The sequence below is a fragment of the Cuculus canorus genome, chromosome 14 (assembly GCF_017976375.1).
Source record: "Cuculus canorus isolate bCucCan1 chromosome 14, bCucCan1.pri, whole genome shotgun sequence".
In the NCBI taxonomy this organism is placed as follows: Eukaryota; Metazoa; Chordata; class Aves; order Cuculiformes; family Cuculidae; genus Cuculus; species Cuculus canorus.
The window spans coordinates 9116562-9135098 of record NC_071414.1 but is presented as its reverse complement, the minus strand read 5'-3'; the positions used below and the strand labels follow the sequence as shown (position 1 = coordinate 9135098).

The 18537-nt window shown below is 46.0% G+C and overlaps 1 protein-coding gene across 8 annotated transcripts in view; it reads left to right on the top strand.

Moving 5' to 3' along the window:
* Positions 1-746: 746 nt before the first annotated feature.
* The window catches only part of LOC104068743 (sulfate transporter), a 31903-nt gene continuing 14112 nt past the window's right edge, over positions 747-18537 (top strand). Inside the window, exons 1-9 of one of the 8 annotated variants that reach the window (XM_054079553.1) lie at positions 747-1503; positions 3355-3450; positions 4001-4234; positions 4349-4371; positions 5533-5693; positions 6152-6182; positions 6424-6474; positions 7287-7337; positions 12623-13134. In XM_054079553.1, coding sequence (XP_053935528.1) covers positions 883-1503; positions 3355-3450; positions 4001-4234; positions 4349-4371; positions 5533-5693; positions 6152-6182; positions 6424-6474; positions 7287-7302 — 1233 coding nt within the window. In that variant the 5' untranslated portion in view covers positions 747-882 and the 3' untranslated portion in view covers positions 7303-7337; positions 12623-13134. The other 7 variants (XM_054079551.1, XM_054079552.1, XM_054079546.1 and 4 more) reach the window with 7 other exon arrangements.

Here is an 18537-nt window from a genome sequence, read left to right as displayed (position 1 = left end):
TCATTCATGATTGTCTAAGCACCTTGGAGAGGAAAATATTATATTCCTGCCTGCTGCCTGTGGTTCTAACTGCCCTTCAGACAGAACCAAGGTATTTGTATGAAAAGGTCCAGACAGGAGATCTTCACCCGAGCAGGGAAAGTGAAGGACCTTGAGGGACAATATAGCTTTGCATATGCTAAGAGAAGTCCTTGTTTAGTCTTAGAAGAAAGCACCTGTATTTTGGGTTTTTTGCATTTTTATACACCAAAATGATGTGGAAAACCATGCAGGTAAAGTTGAGTCTCCCAAATGCACCTGCAGTGGCTGTTACTCTGCCTGGTTTCTGGTGGTATGGGAGCAAAGTGAGGTGAACAAGGATTGTGACTCGGTACAGGGATATTTCTGTCCTAGAGTGCCTTTCTGGGAACCTTTACCAGCCCCCATTTCAGCTGGCTACAAGTAGGAGACCAGCCCCGACAAGTCCCAGTAAGCCTTTCCCTTGCGTTCTCCCTGTTTTACCTTTATTGGAGCATCTGTAACTGCTGTGGAGAAGAACCAGACAAAGCAGAGGGGGTTCCTGGCTTACTCCAGCCAAGCTCATACTCTTCTCATCCAGGGTTTATCTTTAATTCGCTGCCCCTGGTGTGGGATGGAGGATTTTTCAGGGAGGGCAGAGGGCTGCAGGGGAATTGTCCATCCCGTTCCCCTACATCCCCTCCTGCCATGGCTCACAACAGCTGCTTGCAGGTGGAGCCTGGGACAGGGAGTGCATTTGTCTCTGCTGGACTGTCACAGGAAGCACTTGCACCTTCTGGGCTGTGTCTCCAACCGGGGCACAACTCCAAGAAGTCCTTTCAGTTTCCTTTGTTGCAGGCTGTCTAACTCAGCATTTTTATAGCCATGGCAGAAGCTAAGAAAGAGTTTGGAGCAGCTGCTGCCCTGGAGGATGAACTCAGCTGTCCCATCTGCCTGTGCCTGTACAGGAACCCGGTATCGCTGAGCTGCGGTCACAGCTTCTGCAGGCAGTGCATCCAGAAGGCGCTCGGTGCCCAGCAGCAATCCCAGGCGCCGTACTCCTGCCCTGTGTGCCAGATACAGCTGGGGCCCGTCCTGGAGCTGCAGAAGAATTTCCAGCTGTGCAGCATCGTAGAGGCATTTCTGGCCACAAATTCCAAAGGACAACAGGGCAAGGGCCCTGCAGAGGGGAAGAAGGAGGTGGTGCCCTGTGACTTCTGCCTGGATTGTTCCCAGCCAGCAGTGAAAACCTGTCTGATCTGTGATGCGTCTTTGTGCCAGGCCCATCTGAACAAACACAACTCCAAGGCTTCCCAGCAAGACCACATCCTGGTAGATGTTGGCGCGGGCGGTGTGGCGCAGGAGAGGAGGTGCCTGGAGCATGGCAGGCTGCTGGAGTGCTACTGCCAGTACGAGGGGCAGTGCATCTGCACGCTCTGCTCCGTCACGGGATGCCACAAGGGCCACAACATCATCACCCTGAAGGAGGCACATGAAAAACAGCTGGTAAGGGGGCTCTCCTCTCTCCGCGTTCCCAGCAGAGTTTGCTCCAAGCTCCTGACCTGGAGAAATGGGGGGAATCATAGGAGGGACAGTAAGGCTTTCACCGGGGAATGGGGATGGGGTGGAGGGTGAGGGAAGGCAGGTGGCAGCCCTGGGTGTTTCGTGTCTCTCCCAACAGCCACTGGTGCGTTGTGCTTGAATTATCTTCTTGTTTCCTCCTTTGTGTGGCCAAAGCAGGCTGGAAGGCTAAGCAGAGGGCAGAGAGCAGAGAAAGGTGTTTGGGGCTGACCGGGAGGAGGTGGGTAAATCCTGTGGTGGGTGCTGATGCGGGTGTGCAGGCAGGACAGCGAGCGAAACGCAGGCACAGGGCTCTGCTGTCCCACACCGCTGCCAGCTGCCACTCACCAGGATGTTCCTGGCTGGGATTAAGTATTCCTGAAGGGATTAAGAAATCCTTTCCTCCACTGAGCCTTGGAGACCCTGCCACTGCTGCATTTGGGTTGGGAAACAGCTTTTCCTGCTCAAGGCCCTTCCCTGTGGCTCCCTCTGCCCTAAGTTTTGCTGAGCCAGCGTTCCAACGGGCACAGAGATGTGGGGCTTCGAGGTCCCTGCCTTAGAGTCCAGCTGCTGTCCTTGAAATGATGCAGAAGCAGCTGAAATTGAGGCGAGAAAATGCATTTGGTATGCTCACTCACTGCCTTGCATTTGAAATGTCTGGGCTCAATTTAGAGGCCAAGCAAAACATCTCGCAGCAACACCGAGCATGGGCAGGAAATGTCTGACTCGCTCTGGACCTCAGGACGGGTCACAGCTTCGGGTATTAGCAGAGGGCATCCTTTGCAGTAGTTATACGTATCACAAACTAACTTTCTCCCCCGAAGTTACATATAAAAAATTCAGGGCTTCCAAAGAGAAGTGAGCTGTGTAGGACAGAGCCATTTCCTTCCTCGCTGGAGCTGGTAAAGGATAAACACTGCTCTGTTTATGGAGAAGCCATCTCCATGGATAAGCCGAGATCTCAGCTGTGTATTTCTCTTGTTTTTTTATAAAAGGGTTTTGGTGCAAGAAACCTCTGTCCAATTTGGTTATTTGTCTTTTTATAGTTTCAAAAATGAAAACTTTTCCAGCTCTGACAGCTATCTCATGGAAAACCTAAGCTTTCTGGCATAATTTTCCTTAAAGAAACAGGAATGTGGCAGCTATGACTGCTGTGGCCATTCATGGGTGCTCAGGGTATGAAAACACTGCTGGAGGCAACCAGGACAATCGGAGCCATTCAGAGACTGTCTAATCCCCAAACCCCAGAAGTTTAACATTTCCTCTCAAATGTGTTATTGTACCCTATAACAGCACTCGATAAGCATGGACTCTGTTAAAATGAACAGCTGAGTGAAGAAGTACTGCTCTTGTGGCGGTCTTCAGAAAAGCTGGTTGCTTACTACCTTATCCTCAGATCCCACAGCTGCTACAGATGTGAAAACTAAGGATTTGGATCACATTAGGCACGTGTGAAGATTGTGGCAGGAACAGAGCTTTAACAGATAAAGTCAGATTTACACGTGTAAAGTGAAATTTACTTATTCAAAGGGAAAGTTGTTTATTAACCTACCACATACAAAGTTACACATATATAAAAATTAAACATTGACTTAAAAGATTTCAAGATCCTATCAGTTTTCCGTTATGCCCTATCTTTATGAGGTGAATGCAGTTTATTATAGAACTCAGTGGTGAAAGCGTGCGGGTAGAAGGTGTCGGTGTCATTTCACCAGCTCCCCAAACTGCCAGTCTGCTTTAAAGCTACCTGTGCTGCTCCCTTGATACGAAGTTCAACGCTACCTTTCCTTCTGCTAGGGTGAACTCTTGGACACCGTGACAAGGCTGCAGGAACATAAAAGCTCTTTAGCTGCCACCCTAGAAAAGCTTCAGAAAAATGAGAATCAGCTCAAGGTTGGTACCCAGATTATCATTAATTCAGTGCGTCTTTCTTCCACAAGTTTTAAGAAATAAGTGATGGCAATTATACTGAGCAGATGATGAGAAATAGTCCAAAGCAGGGAAAACACTGGTGTCAGAAACTGCCAGAAGCCAAGCTATCTCACAGCCTCCCAGCATAGCTCCATAGGAGGAACCAACTGGGAGACTCCACCATTTATTTTGGTTGCATGGATCATGTTGCAGGACCGGCAGACAATAGATTCTACAATTAATTTTGAAGTTTTCTGTCTGTTAAATAAAGGAAAAACAATTTGAGTCTGCAAGCAGGTTTTTCAGTGTGTACCAATACAATTCTCAGGTTGAATTTTATCTGATTTTGTTACAATAGCATGGTAATTTTCCTAACCTGCTGTTTAATCAGATATTCTAAGTGAATGCTTATTGTCCGCTTCCTTCTAAAGCCAGTGCAAAGGACAGATACAATCCTACTCAATGAACAGAGACACTAAGCTAAGTGTTGGGCTCCTGAGCCATTGCACCGTTTTCTTATCTGTTCATTTAGACCAATACGAAAACAGTGACTTCTCAGGTGCAAAAGCTGTTTGAAGAGATGAAGACAGAGATTATTCAGAAAGAGAAGAAGATCTTGAGTGACATTCAGTCCAGTGAGAAAGAACAACTGGCACACATTACCAAAGAGAAGAAGGAAATGGAAGAGAGGATAGATGAGGCTGTGCAGCATCTTCAGTGTTTGCAGAAGATAAGAGACCAGCCAGATAGTTTCCTCTTCATCAAAGTAAGCAGCAGTATTCTGCTTTTCTTCACGAATATGCCTATTTCTCAGCCAACTGCCCTTTCTAATAGTTTGGGGGTTTGTTTCTGTTTCTTGTTTTGGCAATCCTGTTTCTAGGAATTCCAGCTGGCCATGGACAGGTATGTTCCATCTGGAAACACTTTTTTCCTTCTTTGAAAAAATATGGGATTGATAGCTGGGATCTCCCCCCCACACCTGTGTCCCTCTGTCCTGGTGACCTATGCTGCAAAGCTCTCCCTATTCCAGCCAAGTTAAAGGGCACCATGTGCACACAATTAATGAGGATGGAGAGATATCTGTTTGCCATTTTCCTTGGCAGCTAAACAGTTGCTGGATTCTGAGGAAAATCACTGGCTTTTATTACCAAGAAAGCATTCTTATTAGCGATGAAGCCCATAGGGTTCAGTTTACAGCAACACTCTCTTGGATGCCTATCAGTGACGCTGCTGCACATTAAGTCCCAGTGAACGGACTTTGGCTGCAGAGGTAGCTGGCTCATTTCCCACTGTTTTTTTCTTCTGCTTGTGTACAACCTTAATAGCCTGAGGGATTTATTATCCCTTCTCTTGAAAATGATACATTTAATTTATAACTTATCACTTCCTAATTGATGCCTGGGTGTCAGCTGTAATTCAGTGTGCAAAGACACACCAACAATAACTTACAGATCCATAAGAGATTTTGCTGTGGCACTAAACTCCCCAGACGCATGAAGGGCTAGCTCAAACATCTAGCTAGATTTTAAGATGTCATCTCTGTAACTCGTACAAATTAAAGCTGGGTTTGCATTTGTATTGTAATGATAACTTCGAATCACCATGTACCCAGGGACTGTGCTGGCAGCAGCACAGTCCATTACTCACAGCTGTGCTGCAAGTCAAAATCTGGCCTGTGGGATCAAAGTCATTTTCTGGAAGCTTGGACACCATTTAATAGATTTGGCACTTTCTTCCTATTGCAATGGTGGTTGTACTAGAACAGTAAGAGTCTTCCTGCAGGCAAATCAAAACACTATTTGCACAAGGGTATTAGCAAAATGCCCGCCCCTTTCTTATTTTCCTCATTTGAAAGTTCCCATTCAGGTTTGGTAAGCAAAAGGCATTGCTAAATAAATAACAATTTATAACAATGGCAAGTCACTTATCCTCGGAGAGCTGTTGAGCCGATATTTCGCATTGCCAAAGAACCCTCTTCTTTGTAGAGTCCTTCCTGACAAAGGAGTTTGGTAACTTTGTAATGCTAAATGTTTTTTCTTGGTGAAATGACTGTCTGCACTGTAGGATCGTGAGTCAGAATTTTGCGCTAGCGAGATGTGCCAGATTGCGTGCCAGCAGGATGGAAGTGGTGGTAGTACAGCTGAATCAGGAAAGGATCGATGACTCCCGACGCTTGATGCGGGACTATCTGCGTGAGCTGGACTCGCTGCTGCGAGGCGTGCACAGTGAGTGACCCGCCAGCCGCGCGCACCACTGACCCCTTGCAGAAAACAGCAAGCCGTGGGGTTCAGTGAGCCGGGCTGATGGCTGCCAGATGCTGGCTCCTTCATATGGGGTGTGTGCTTGGCCTTGAGGGGCTGATGAGGATTCAGGTAGGATCTTGGGGGTGTTGTAAGGGAGAGGGCAAAGGGGACAGAAAGACTCTTTCTGGAGATAATAAGGAAGAGGTCTCCCCCAATGCACTGTAAGGCCAGCTTCTCCTCTGTCCAGTGTGGTTTCCTGCTCCCACCTACCTCCCACATCTTTGGGTGCTCAATCATGCTTTTGAAAACCGTCCTTTTCAGTTGCCCAACCTCATCCCTCCCTGGTTTGTCCCTGATCATGAGCTCCAAGGGCACAGTACTAAGTTCCAAAATTGAATGCATTGTCAGCTTTGTAAAATGTTCTTTTCCATCTTTCTTAGAGGAACTCACCAACCAAATTAAGGGGAACAGGTAAATCCTTTTCTTTACTTATAAAACGTTCCCTCCAAATTTCTCCAGCAGTTGTTCATTTAAGGATTGTGTGTCCTGTGCTCTCCCCTACTTTGGTCTCAAGGAGAGGCAAGCAGCGTCTAGAAGTCTGTCCTTCATCTCAAAAGAGGGGGTCAGACCTATTCACATATCTTATTATGTTATTAAGAAGATGTGATTCATGTTATATGAGGCACTAACATTTAACACTATTTCTTTACAGTGGGGCTTCAGATCCCCCTGGTGCTGGTATCTTTTGGCACTTCTTCAAACAGTAAGTGTTCAAAAGTACTGTTTACTCCTCAGGACTCTAGCGTGGGGCTGTCCCTCTTGCAGAGTTAAATATCTCACCTAAAAAACATGAACAGCATTTTGTTGCATGCACCTCCTCTCCTCGCCAGAGGTGAATCCAGCAGGAGTGCAGCCTCAGGGCACAGTTCTCAAAACCTGCAGTGGGCAAAAATCTCTGGGAACTCACCAGAGAAATCATTTATCTTCACTCTGAGGGAGAGACTGGGTTTGCTTCAGTAAAAGTCTGAGCCTGCTCCAAGGAAAGACCATGGAGGGATTCCCACCCACCGAGCAGGAGCTGGAGCAAACCCAGTACCTCAAAAATTCCCAGACAAATCCAAATGCTGCAGGAGAAACTAGATCTGTAAGCAGTATTTATCTTTCCATAGCACGAGTTCAATCTCAAATAGATTTCTGATGGGTACAGTGGTGCATCTTTTCTACAAGCTTTCTTTTAAGAAAAAATATTTAGAAGTTATTGGAAAGATTTTTTTTTAATATTTTTTAATTGCTGCAACTGAAGTTCAGTTTGCAAACAAGTTTTTCTTAATTCATAAATTGAAAATAAAATCCTAATTTCTTCACCACTTTTTAATTTTTGGAAGGGAAAAATATTCTTACAAGCATTTCTTAGGGATGGGTTAATGCTAAAATTCTACTTCAGAAGGGATGGTTTTGACAACAGCTGTTCAATGGGGAAGTTGATGGCAATGTAGTCTTACTCTAACTGCAAACATATTTGTTTTACCAGACACATTTGAAAAAACAGAAATAATCTTGTTTTCTTTTTTTCAGTAATTCTTGTAGATGATAATTGATGGAGAATACAAGAGGCACAGTGTGCAGGTGAGTGATTTAATGCAGTTTTAATTACACACCGCAGCTTAACAATACAGTTGCTTTCATTTTAACACGCCAGCCTCAAATCTAGAGGTATATTTATAAATGAGTGCACATGGCTACTTATTTGTCTTATGAGCTCAGTCTTTTACAGACATGTTAATGTCTGTGTTCGATACAGAATGAGACAGTTACTCAAAACAGAGGAGGGGAAAGAAATATTTTTTCCTAAGGCAATACAAAGCTGTACTTGGAAGTAACTTGTCAAATATGTTACTAACATAGAAATAAAATATTACTTTATTATTACAGGAAGTGCAGCTTTTCCAACTCATCTATGCTCACAGCGCAAAACCAACAGAAATGATTCAGCATGCTAAGTGACAGGTGTGAACGAAGTGTATGGTTCACATATGCCCAGAAGTAAGGGAGAGATGAAAAAAGAAGTCAGAACTGACATGGAAAGAAAAAGTTAAATATTGTCAAAAACGTCCTCTTATAATGGGGACTGCCAAGTGTCTTGACCTCCCCTGCATACCTGCTATTAAAAGCAATTTTGCAGCTTATGCAAATTTAGAAAAGAAGTGCTAAGAATTAACATGAACATAAGAAAATCTCCAACTGCTGTAACATCTCATAGCACTAATGATACTCATGCGCTATTAATTGTAGTGACTATTGTCGTTATGTGGCTGGAGAATCAAATAAATGGCTATAGATACAGATTAGCAAGGCTGTCTGATTTCATACCATCTCTAGGAATTTATTGTTAAGAGCATTGTTTGTGGATGGCTGAAGTAGAAAGATGGCAGAGGTAGAAAGCTGTTGAAGACCTTGCCACAGATTTGGATTATCACATTTAACACAAGTGATCTTTGTAGCAAAGAATTCATTATCCTCCTATGAAACCAGGGCAGTAAGCCTCGAAGCTACATTTTAACACCTCTACAATGTGCTCAAAGAGCCATGCAAAATACCACGGTCTGCAGCATATGAAGCTGCTTTACTGGCCACACCTCCACGCGCATAGATATTCTTTTCCCATGGTGTGCTTTCCAGATGTAGCTCTCGATGCATGTCAGCTGCCCAAAAGGGACACTTTTGGCTGTGGACACACAAGTGTTTTGTGGACACTGCTGGACAGATAGGCTCATTCCTTGTTGCTGCAGGCTGCTCTGTGCCTAGCTGTGCTTCAGCTCCAACACGTAGGTTCAAAACCTCGGTGTTTCTCCAAATGATAAAAATATTCTACTGCAAACTAGGGCTGCCAAGGTAAACATTTTTAAGAAAGAAAGGCTAAAGTTCTGGGTGCTTCTAAATAAATCAGGATTCACGGCTACAACTCTAATCTGTCACTTGTGATAACCAACATATATTGAATTGCAGGGATTAAGAACAATAAACTCGGCAAAATCCATCTCAGATTTAGAGTAATATCTCCCTTCGTGGTTTAAACGGACTCGCCAAGCTGTAATAGATCTGCAGTCCTGACTCTGCTGCATGTATCAATCGTCAGCATAGCAGAAAATGCATGGCCAGATTTTGGGAGCTCAGCAGTAGCTCAAGGTGACTTTGCAAATGCTCCCTATTGCTTGAAGCCAGTGACCCAAAGGACAGCCTCTCTCAACCACTCAGATGAGGCAAACAAAATGAACTTGTCCCTCAGCATTTTTATTACCTGGGCTTCTCTGTGGCTGCCAGGTACTTACTGCTGCTTTCACCCCAGGTGAAGGAGCTCTGACCAGCCAATGCAATCCAGTGCTGCTGCGGCAGACAGCAAGTTACTGCACTGCTGCAAATCACTACAGAGAGCAGGACGTGTACTCAAACACAGTGTTTTAAGCAACTCCCTCCTCGCCATCTCACAGCACATCCTATGTTGCCTGTACTTTGGAAATCTCAGCACCTCTGTAGCCCCTTCTGAAATACCAGTTTAGTGTTTTCTCAATGAAACAGTTATAAACCTTTCTTCCTGTGCCTGTGGGAGACCCAGAGCACCACTCTCCCCCATGCCAGCAGAGAGCAAGGGCAATGCAGCGGGGTGCTGAGCAGTCCCTGCACTTCCAGGCAGCTGCCCTCACCAGCGTGTTTCTGGATATCCCTCTACCCCTTTGCCTATCAGCAATTCTCATTTTCTTAAAAATCATCTCTGACAGTCTTGGAGAAGCCATGATGATATTTACCTTCCCCAGGGAGGATGAGTTACTGACTTCACCTTTCCTCCAGTGCCAGCTGTCAGCTTCCTGAATCTCTGAGCCCCTGGCAGAAACCTCTGTGACCCATTTAGAAAGGGTCTTCACTGAAACCTTCACCGCAGATGTCAATCCAGTTCTCATGAATGGAGTCACATTCACAAGAGGCTTTCAGAAGGGCTGGGAGCAGTCGAGAAGAATGCCTGCAGCAGGCTAAGTGAAGGCTGGTTGTGTGTTAAGGAAGAGCTCTGCATCCCTGACTAGACAGTTGTGCCGCTGCCTTTGGAGCATCGATCACAGATAACAATAGCATTCAACAAAGACTAAAGTACTTAGCATAACTAAAACCCAGGGCCAATGGGACTTATTGACCAAAACAAAGACAATTGTCTGGATGGAATTTGCCTAGCATCTAATTTGGAGGGAAAAGTGCATGTAGTGCTTCACTGCCAGACTTATCAGACATGAATTTTGGGCTGATGTAAACACTTGCCAAAACAGAGCAGAAGGAGCTGACTCGATTGTAGGCATAACAGACGTGATCCAGGAGATAAGGGCTTTGTAACTTCTGCTATATGGCAAAAGCAAAGGATTTAATTTCAAGTACATTGGAAAAAATACTTTTTTAAATACTGCTGTAGGCTCACAAAGCTTTTGGATGAAAATTAATATCTAGGAAGGTAGATTTTCTGAGTTAGATACTAAGCTGATGGTGCAGTTGATTTCCCCCATACATTTACCTGCTATGGTATTAGCAAAGATTGACTCCTCTGAATATGAGACTTGTTGTATTGTTGATATTCTAGGCATTAGTCTTGAGGAAGCACAGAGGTGAAGGACACTATAGATGAAAACAATGAATGAAAACACACTGGAGTCCAGCAATTATTTAATCAAGCCTTCTAACGCACAAAAACACCTAATCAGATTTTTACTTTAGGAGACAATATTGAACCACGGCATATACTGAGAATGTAGCAATTCTGCATAGATGTTTGTGCAGAACACTTTCTTAACAGTAATATAATTGTAAGATACATAGTCCTGAGATAGGGACACAGCTTATTTCTGGTTTATTATCTTTATGGCTTAAGTATTTTGATTACCTAAGGACTCTGATTCATTGCATCTTTCATTATTTATTATGCTCTCTCCCCTCCACCCACTTCATTTTCATTTGGCATTTGTCTCATCCTTGATGGAAACCATTAGAGGGTGGAGAGTGAAGTAGCTGATTTTATGGCTCCTTTTTAGCTTTTGCCAAGCATCGCATGGTGTGGCTGAATTTATAATTGAATGCACAAATAAAATGCATTTCAAAAAGTAGGACAGCCCTCTCTCTGTTACCTAGTCTGATGGATTTTCTAAGTCAGACACGCCACATCTAGACCTTTATGTGTCTGACAGTAGAGCCTTCTAAGATCAGCAAGTTAGACACCAAACCCCAGGATGCTGCTTTGATTTTGCACACTGGAAAGCACAGGAGGTCTTGAAGAAGGTTGACCTAAGGCCCCTGATTGCTCCCTACAAAGGCTGAAGTTCAAGAAGAACCAGGTAGTTTAATGTTACTTGTGTTTTGTCCCTATTTCCTGTCTATAAATGTTTACTTGGGTGACCAGACAGGCTGCCTGCATAGGGAGGGCAGGTTTGTATCATTTTGATATGCATGAGATCTCACTTTCTGGGTAGCAAGCTTGGCTGTTCCCATCTTCTCCATCTCCTTGAACATCGAACTGCATGCAATGTTTTGCAAATGTAGGCCTGAATATCAGTGGACGGCAACTTGTGCAGGGAATGAATGACAGAGAGAGAAAATAACATATTTTTAGCTGCTTTCACCATAGCCAGTCTGTCCTACCACAGCCGGCAGGACCGAGGTAGTAGGCAGGGAGGTGGTAGGAAGACTACCAAAAGCAGGAGGTCCTCACACAAGCCTAGGAGCCAGGTGGCATAAACCAGCTGAGAGCTGGGGAAAATCAAAGGGGGCCTTTATCTGCTGGCTGATAAAGCAGAGCTGGAAGCCTGGAGAGGACTGAGAACCAACGAGAGCCATTGCAAAGGGGTTTTACTGGCAGTGCAGTGAGGAATGTTAAGACCATCCTGTGCAGCTCACAGAGCTCTTTGCCGGGGGAACCAGGGTGCAGCGGAGCTGTATGAGAGCTGCTGGGCAAGAGGCAAGGTGGGAGGCCTTCCTCAGCTGTAGGGGCTGCCCAGCAATATGTGCCTGGTGGAACAAAACAGAGCATTTTTCAAGATTGTTTTGTATGTTGCGAAGCTGGTCTCTGGAGATCTGATATCACAACAATGATGGGGCAATCTGGACAACGGAAAGCAGCAGGTTTGGCAGGCACGATGAGTGGGTTGTGCAGATGGCACATAATAGTGTTTGTGTGTCAGAAAACACTACTGTCAGAACCCAGCTCACTGTTCCTTGGCTGGAGATTCTGGAGCATGAGGAGCCTAGAGGCACACTTCTCCAAGACCAAAGGTTCCGTTAGCACAGAAATACATTAATTGTAAAATTTAACATACCTTAAGAAGAGGTAAGCAGTTGGGAGTGAAATGATTCACTTACCATAAATATTTACGTGAAATTTTTTCTCCCACTTTTAAGAAAATCAGTGTACAGTAAAAAGAAAACAAACCCTAATAATAGCAGTGATTCAGAAAAAAGTGTTCCAAGAAGATATGAATTCCTAGTTTCTTCCATGAAGACATGATGTATTTCATAATCCAAGATGTTCCACAGCCAATGCCTCTAGAACAACAATGAAAATGCTGTAACGCCTGTTACTTGGGCTTGTGGTTTCTTATTAGGATTCTCAACAGTTCCTACACAAAAGGTTCTTCTTCGTCATAGATGTCACTTCTGTCACACTGGTAGTCTTGCAGTCTCCTTATACTTCACACTCAATTAAAACTCCTGTGGAAATCCTTAGGAGGATTGGGAAGTCAGGGCTACTAATGCTTTTGATTGTGGGTAGCCAAGGAACTCTTTTATTTCCTTTGCAACTTACCTGTCCTCGTTACCATGACATCTAGTTAAATCCTTGTGGAGAGGGTAAATGTTTACTATTGCAAATTTCTCTGTTTCTACAGCAAGATTCAAGGTATTTGCCTTACACTAAAAGACACAAGCGGGGATTCTGCAGGACATAAGCTGGTGTCTCTTTCTGGCTACTATTGACAGGCTTTCTGGCAGCTTGATGTTCCACCTGAAATGCAAATATTAGGTAATCTTCAATTTCAGAGAATGTCTGCTTTTCTGTGCAAGCAGCAGGGAAAGGCTGGGTACGGCCCCTCTGACCTTGAACCTCCAGTCCAGAGGTAAAAAAAAAAAAACAGTACTGAACAAAAACCTGGTGTTTTTCAGTACTGGTAGTGTGAAAGATCCTCTGTCCTTCCCAGCTTAAGTACCTCCCAAACAGATATGGAGCAAACAAAATTGAGGGATTGTAAAAGGCTGGTTTTTTTGCAAATGCTACTGGTACTGCAAAGCAAAATGAGGACATCTTCTCTATCAGAAATTGATACAGTTTCCCTGGCTGTGGCTGCCATGGAACGTTTAAGGTCACTTTATCTGAAGTTACCAACACAACTAATCTTCCAACTTAAAAGCGTGAATGTGACTTAATCAACAGAAACAGAAATTAAAGAAGTTAAACTTCACTAGAGTTCCTCTGGTTTGTTTTGTGTTTCAGGGTGGTGTTTTTTCAAAGAGTCATAGAATTGTTTGGTTGGAAAAGACCTTTGAGATTATCAAGTCTTGTTCCTTGTCTACCAGTCTTTGGAGGAACGGTGACTCAACCACTTCCCTGAGCAGCCTGTTCCAGTGCCTGATAACCATGTCAGCGAAGGAAATTTTCCTGACAACCAATCTAAACCTCCCCGGCACAACTTGAAAGCATTTCCTCTTGTCCCATCATTTGTTACTTGGGAAAAGAGACTAACACTTATCTTGCCACAACCTCCTTTCAGGCAGTTGTAGAGAGTAAAAAGGTCTCTGCTCAGCCTCATTTCCTCCAAACTAAACAGCCCCAGTCTCCTCAGCTGCCTCTCATAAGGCTTGTTTTCCAGCCCCTTCACCAGCTTTGTTGCCCTTATCTTGACATGCTCCAGCCCCTCAATGTCCTTGTTGTGCTGAGGGGCCGAAAACTGATCCCAGGATCTGAGGTGCAGCCTCACCAGCACCGAGTACAGAGGGACAAGCCCTTCCATGCTCCTTCTGGCCACACCATAGCTGATACAAGCCAGGGTGCTGTCAGCCACCTGGGCCACTGCGGGCTGTGGGGTAAGGAGCAGAATCATAGAATCACAGAATCATAGAATGGAAATGACCTCAAAGATCATCTGGTTCCACCCCCTGCCATGGGCAGGGACAACTCCCACTGGACCTGGCTGCTCAAAGCCCCATCCACCCTAACCCTGAACACTTCCAGGGATGGGACAGCCACAGCTTTCTTGGGCAACCTGTGCCAGTGCCTCACCACCCTTATAGGTGAATTTCTTCCCAATACCTGATCTAAATCTTTCCCCTTTCAATTTAAAGCCACACCCCCTCATCCAGTCCCTGCACTCCCTGACCAAGAGCCCCTCACCAGCTTTCCTGCACCCCTTTTCACTGCTGGAGGCCGCTCTAAGGTCTCCCTTTCTCTTCTCCAAGCTGAACAACCCCAACTCTCCCAGCGTGTCCCCACAGCAGAGCAGCTTCAGCCCTTGGTCATAGAATAGAATCACAGAATAGTTTGGGTTGGAAGGGAACTTAAAGATCATCCAGCCTGGCCTTGAACACCTCCAGGGATGGGGCAGCCACAGCTTCTCTGGGCAACCTGTGTCAGTGCCTCACCACTCTCATGGTGAAGAAATTCCTCCTCATGTCTAGTCTAAACCTGCCCCTCTCCAGTTTATACCCATTGCCCTCAGTCCTATCACTACAAGCCCTTGTAAACAGTCCCTCCACAGCTTTCTTGTAGCCTCTTCAAGTCGCTCTAAGCTTTCCTCGGAGCCTTCTCTTCCCGGGGCTGAACGAGCCCATCCCTGTCAGGCAGGGCGGGAGGTGCTCCAGCCCTCGGGTTATCTTTGCAGCCTGTTCTCGGCTGCCCCGCCGCCGCTTCACGCCCCGCGCTCTGCCAGCCCCTCTCCGCACTCCGCTTTTCCGGGCGGTCGGTGACTCGGAGCGCTCCTGACACTCCTTAGGAAGGAAGAACTGACTGTGGAGGGCGGTGGCACGGTTGGCCCGGCCCCTTTGGTGGCGGAGCCGGCAGCTGCTCCGCCCGGCCGGCCCGGCTGTGCCCGTGGTGCGCGGTGAGTGCGGGGCTGGGGGCCGCGGCGGGGCGGGGCAGCTCCGGGCGGGGGCACAGCGGCACACGGGGCGCGGGGGGGTTTGCAGCCCGGAGAGACCCCAGAGCAGCTTCCAGCACTGAAGAGGGGTGCAGGAAAGCTGGGAGGGGCTCTTGATCACGGAGTTCCTTCCAGCCGAAACTATTCTATGATTCCATTCTATGATTGAGGGCTGGAGTTGCTCTGCTGTGGGGACGGGATGAGAGAATGGGGGTTATTCAGTATGGAAAAAGAGAAGGGGAGACCTTAGAGCAGCCTCCAGCACCGAAAAGGGGTGCAGGAAAGCTCAAGGACTGCAGGGACTGGATGAGAGGGAACAGCTTTAAATTGGAAGGGGGAAGATTTAGATCACACATTGGGAAGAAATTCTTCACCATGAGGGTGGTGAGGCACTGGCCCAGGTTGCCCAGAGAAGCTGTGGCTGTCCCATCCCTGGAGGTGTTCAAGGTTAGGTTGGATGGGGCTTTGGGCAGCCTGAGCCAGTGGGAGATGTCCCTGCCCATGACAGGGGGGTTGGAACTGGGTAGTCTTTTAAGTTCCCTTCCAACCCAACTATTCTATGATTCTATTCTATGATTCTATTCTACAATCGAGGGCTGAAGCTGCGCTGCTGTGGGGACACGCTGGGAGAGTTGGGCTTGTTCAGCTTGGAGAAGAGAAGGGGAGACCTTAGAGCAGCCTCCAGCACTGAAAAGGGGTGCAGGAAAGCTGGTGAGGGGCTCTTGGTCAGGGACTGCAGGGACAGGATGAAGGGGAACGGCTTTAAATTAAAAGGGGAAAGATTTAGATCAGATATTGGGAAGAAATTCGTCATCATGAGGGTGGTGAGGCACTGGCACAGGTTGCCCAGGGAAACTGTGGCTGCCCCATCCCTGGAGGTGTTCAAGATTAGGCTGGATGGGGCTTTGAGCAGCCAGATCCAGTGGGATGTGTCCCTGCCCATGGCAGGGGGTGGAACTGGATGGGCTTTAAAGTCCCTTCCCACCCAAACCATTGTATGATTCTATGTCTGTGACACCCCTGGCTCCACAGGGTTCCCTGGTACAGGGTCGGGGGTGATGTGAATGGCTATAAACTGGAGAGGGGCAGGTTTAGACTAGACATAAGGAGGAATTTCTTCACCATAAGGGTGGTGAGGCACTGGCACAGGCTGCCCAGGGAAGCTGTGGCTGCCCCACCTCTGGAGGTGTTCAAGGCCAGGTTGGATGGGGCTCTGAGCAGCCTGGTCAGTGTGACGTGTCCCTGCTCGTGGCACGGGGGTGGAGCTGGGTGGCCTTTGAGGTCCCTTCCAACCCAAACCACTCTATGATTCTATGAGAATGAAAAAGAACGCTTGCTGTGAGAGGAGGTTCTGCTCACTGGGTGCGAGGGCAGTGCTGCTGTGCTGCAAGCTGATGACCACCCTTCTGCTCCCCTGGGAACCTGAGTGCTGGTGATGGGCTTCCAAAGTCATTGACAAGGTCTCAGCAATTTCAGGAGTATAAAAAGTGTGTGAGTTTATTATTGCTCTATGTTCTTCTTGCATTTTTTAAAAAAACTTCCATTTTTTTAAGCACTCCCTTATCCGGTGCAAACCCCGCGCGTGGTTTTCTGTTTGGAGCCAAACAGAACTCTGGCACAGGCAGCTGGCTGCCCTGCACCCCTCCCAGCATTCCTCAAGGAAACACCTCCTCTGCTCGTCCTCACTGCCCTGAAACAGCTCTTCAGTGCTTCACCTTCGCTAGCTAGCGGCAAGGGCGCAGGAGGGTCCTTACATAGAAAAGACTCGCTGGAAATACTGGTGAGCAAACTCTCCCTCACAAATCTGGTTCGGAGGGGAGTTGCTGGAGTTCTGTGCGAGGCCCCTGCCGGCTGGCTTCTAGAGGGATCCGCTTAAGACTGGGCAGGGCAGTGTAACTGCCATACTCGCTGCACAGCTGCTTTCTCGGAGGTGAGCCAGCTTCCATGGGACCTTCCCCAAAGAGGCTGAGGGCTGTGTGAGGCTGGCAGGCAGCTTTGCTGCTGCCGCTCAGGAGAATTGGCATTTGAAGTAGGAGATCAACTATTTCATGCAAGCAAGTTTTTTATTGTCTGGCTTTGCAGGTTTTCTCACTTGAGTTAAAGGCTGGAGATTATTGTGCCAATGATAAGCTTAAATACATTGCTTAAACGTATTCATACTATTTTAAGACTCTTGTTGAAATAAATGTCTGTAGTTTGATTGTTTTGTTGGAGGATATTAAGGATTTTGTCAAAAATCTGAATGTTCTTCCAAGATACTTGCAGTGCTGTTCCAATGCCTATCGTGGTGTTATCATAGCAATATTGAACTTCTTTGTTGCTCCGCAACAGTTACGAGATTATTTGTAAAAGGCTATTGTCCAACGAAAGTAAGGACAAAGATTTAGTTATCAAAATGGTGCGATAGGTTTGCCTTTTGTACTCCTGGGGTGAGATTTTCCAAGGACCCAGAGGCAGTAGCCCAACTCTGGTTAAGTGGAACTTTGATTTCTGATTCACCTGCTTCTTCTTTATGTCTCTTCAAAAATAATTTATGTCTCTTCAGGTTATGTGTTTATGCATTATATGTGCATATATATGCATATATATGCACTTATATTTAAGTGCATGCAACTTCTTATGTCTAGCAAGTGAGTACGTGAGAGTAGGTTAGCGATAGTGTGCGGTGGTGACTCATGCACATGAAACTTAGAAAAATAATCTGGAGAACTGAGAGCAGTGTTATAGAAAGACTCTTTTGATTTTGTTTTCACTCTTAAATCATGACTTAAGTTTAAGCTTCTGATATGTTATTTCGGCAGGTGAGTGAGCTCTACAATCCATTATTCTCTTACTGTCCAGGTGACTGTGATCTGTAAAGTGAAATTAATCTGAACCAGTGAGGCCCTGTGCCTCAGGTAGTGCTTCCTTGAAGACAGATGCTGAGCAGATGTTAGCTCACCTTTGCTATGACATGGGATCAGTAAAAAGGCACAGATGGAATCCAGAAACAGTGTATAAAAGTCATCAGATCTCAGGAATGCAGTACCTCCCTGTATCTTTACAGCAGTCACTTGATAACAGAGGGACATTGGAAATTTCCCCAGTTCTGCGCTGTTGGCTTTTTTTTTTTTTTTTTTAATATCTTCAGTAAAGTTTTGTAGCAATCAGACACCCCCTGAAGATCTTACTCAGGCCAAAAGGAGCTGATAGATTTGAATTCTAGGCATACAAATAAGTTGTAAGAACATAGCAGCTTTCAAAATAAAAAGCACAGAAGCTCCTTTTCCAAGTTAAGTATACAGCGTATCTTTCAGTATACTGAACCAAAGGGTTTTTTTTTAAGACCCAAATCCAGTTTTACTGGGCGAGCTCGGGCTAAAGAGCGGCAAATATAACACAGAGAAAAGCTTTCAGGCAGAGAAGGGTGAAATGAGTGTTGGAAATTTTGTCATTTCCTAGTGTCCTGACATTGCGAGAGGCAGGACTGTGATGAAAGACCCTTTTCATGCCACGTAGAGAAAGCTGTCATGCAGGTCAACACAAAGATCCAGTATGTGCTTAAAGTTTAGTAGCCAAGAAGAGTTTTACTTAGAACATTTCTCTACTGTCTAGACATGAGTGGAAAAAAACCTGGGTATCATCTACTATGCAGACGTTCTGTGGCACCGCACAGAACTAAACCGAACTATCTG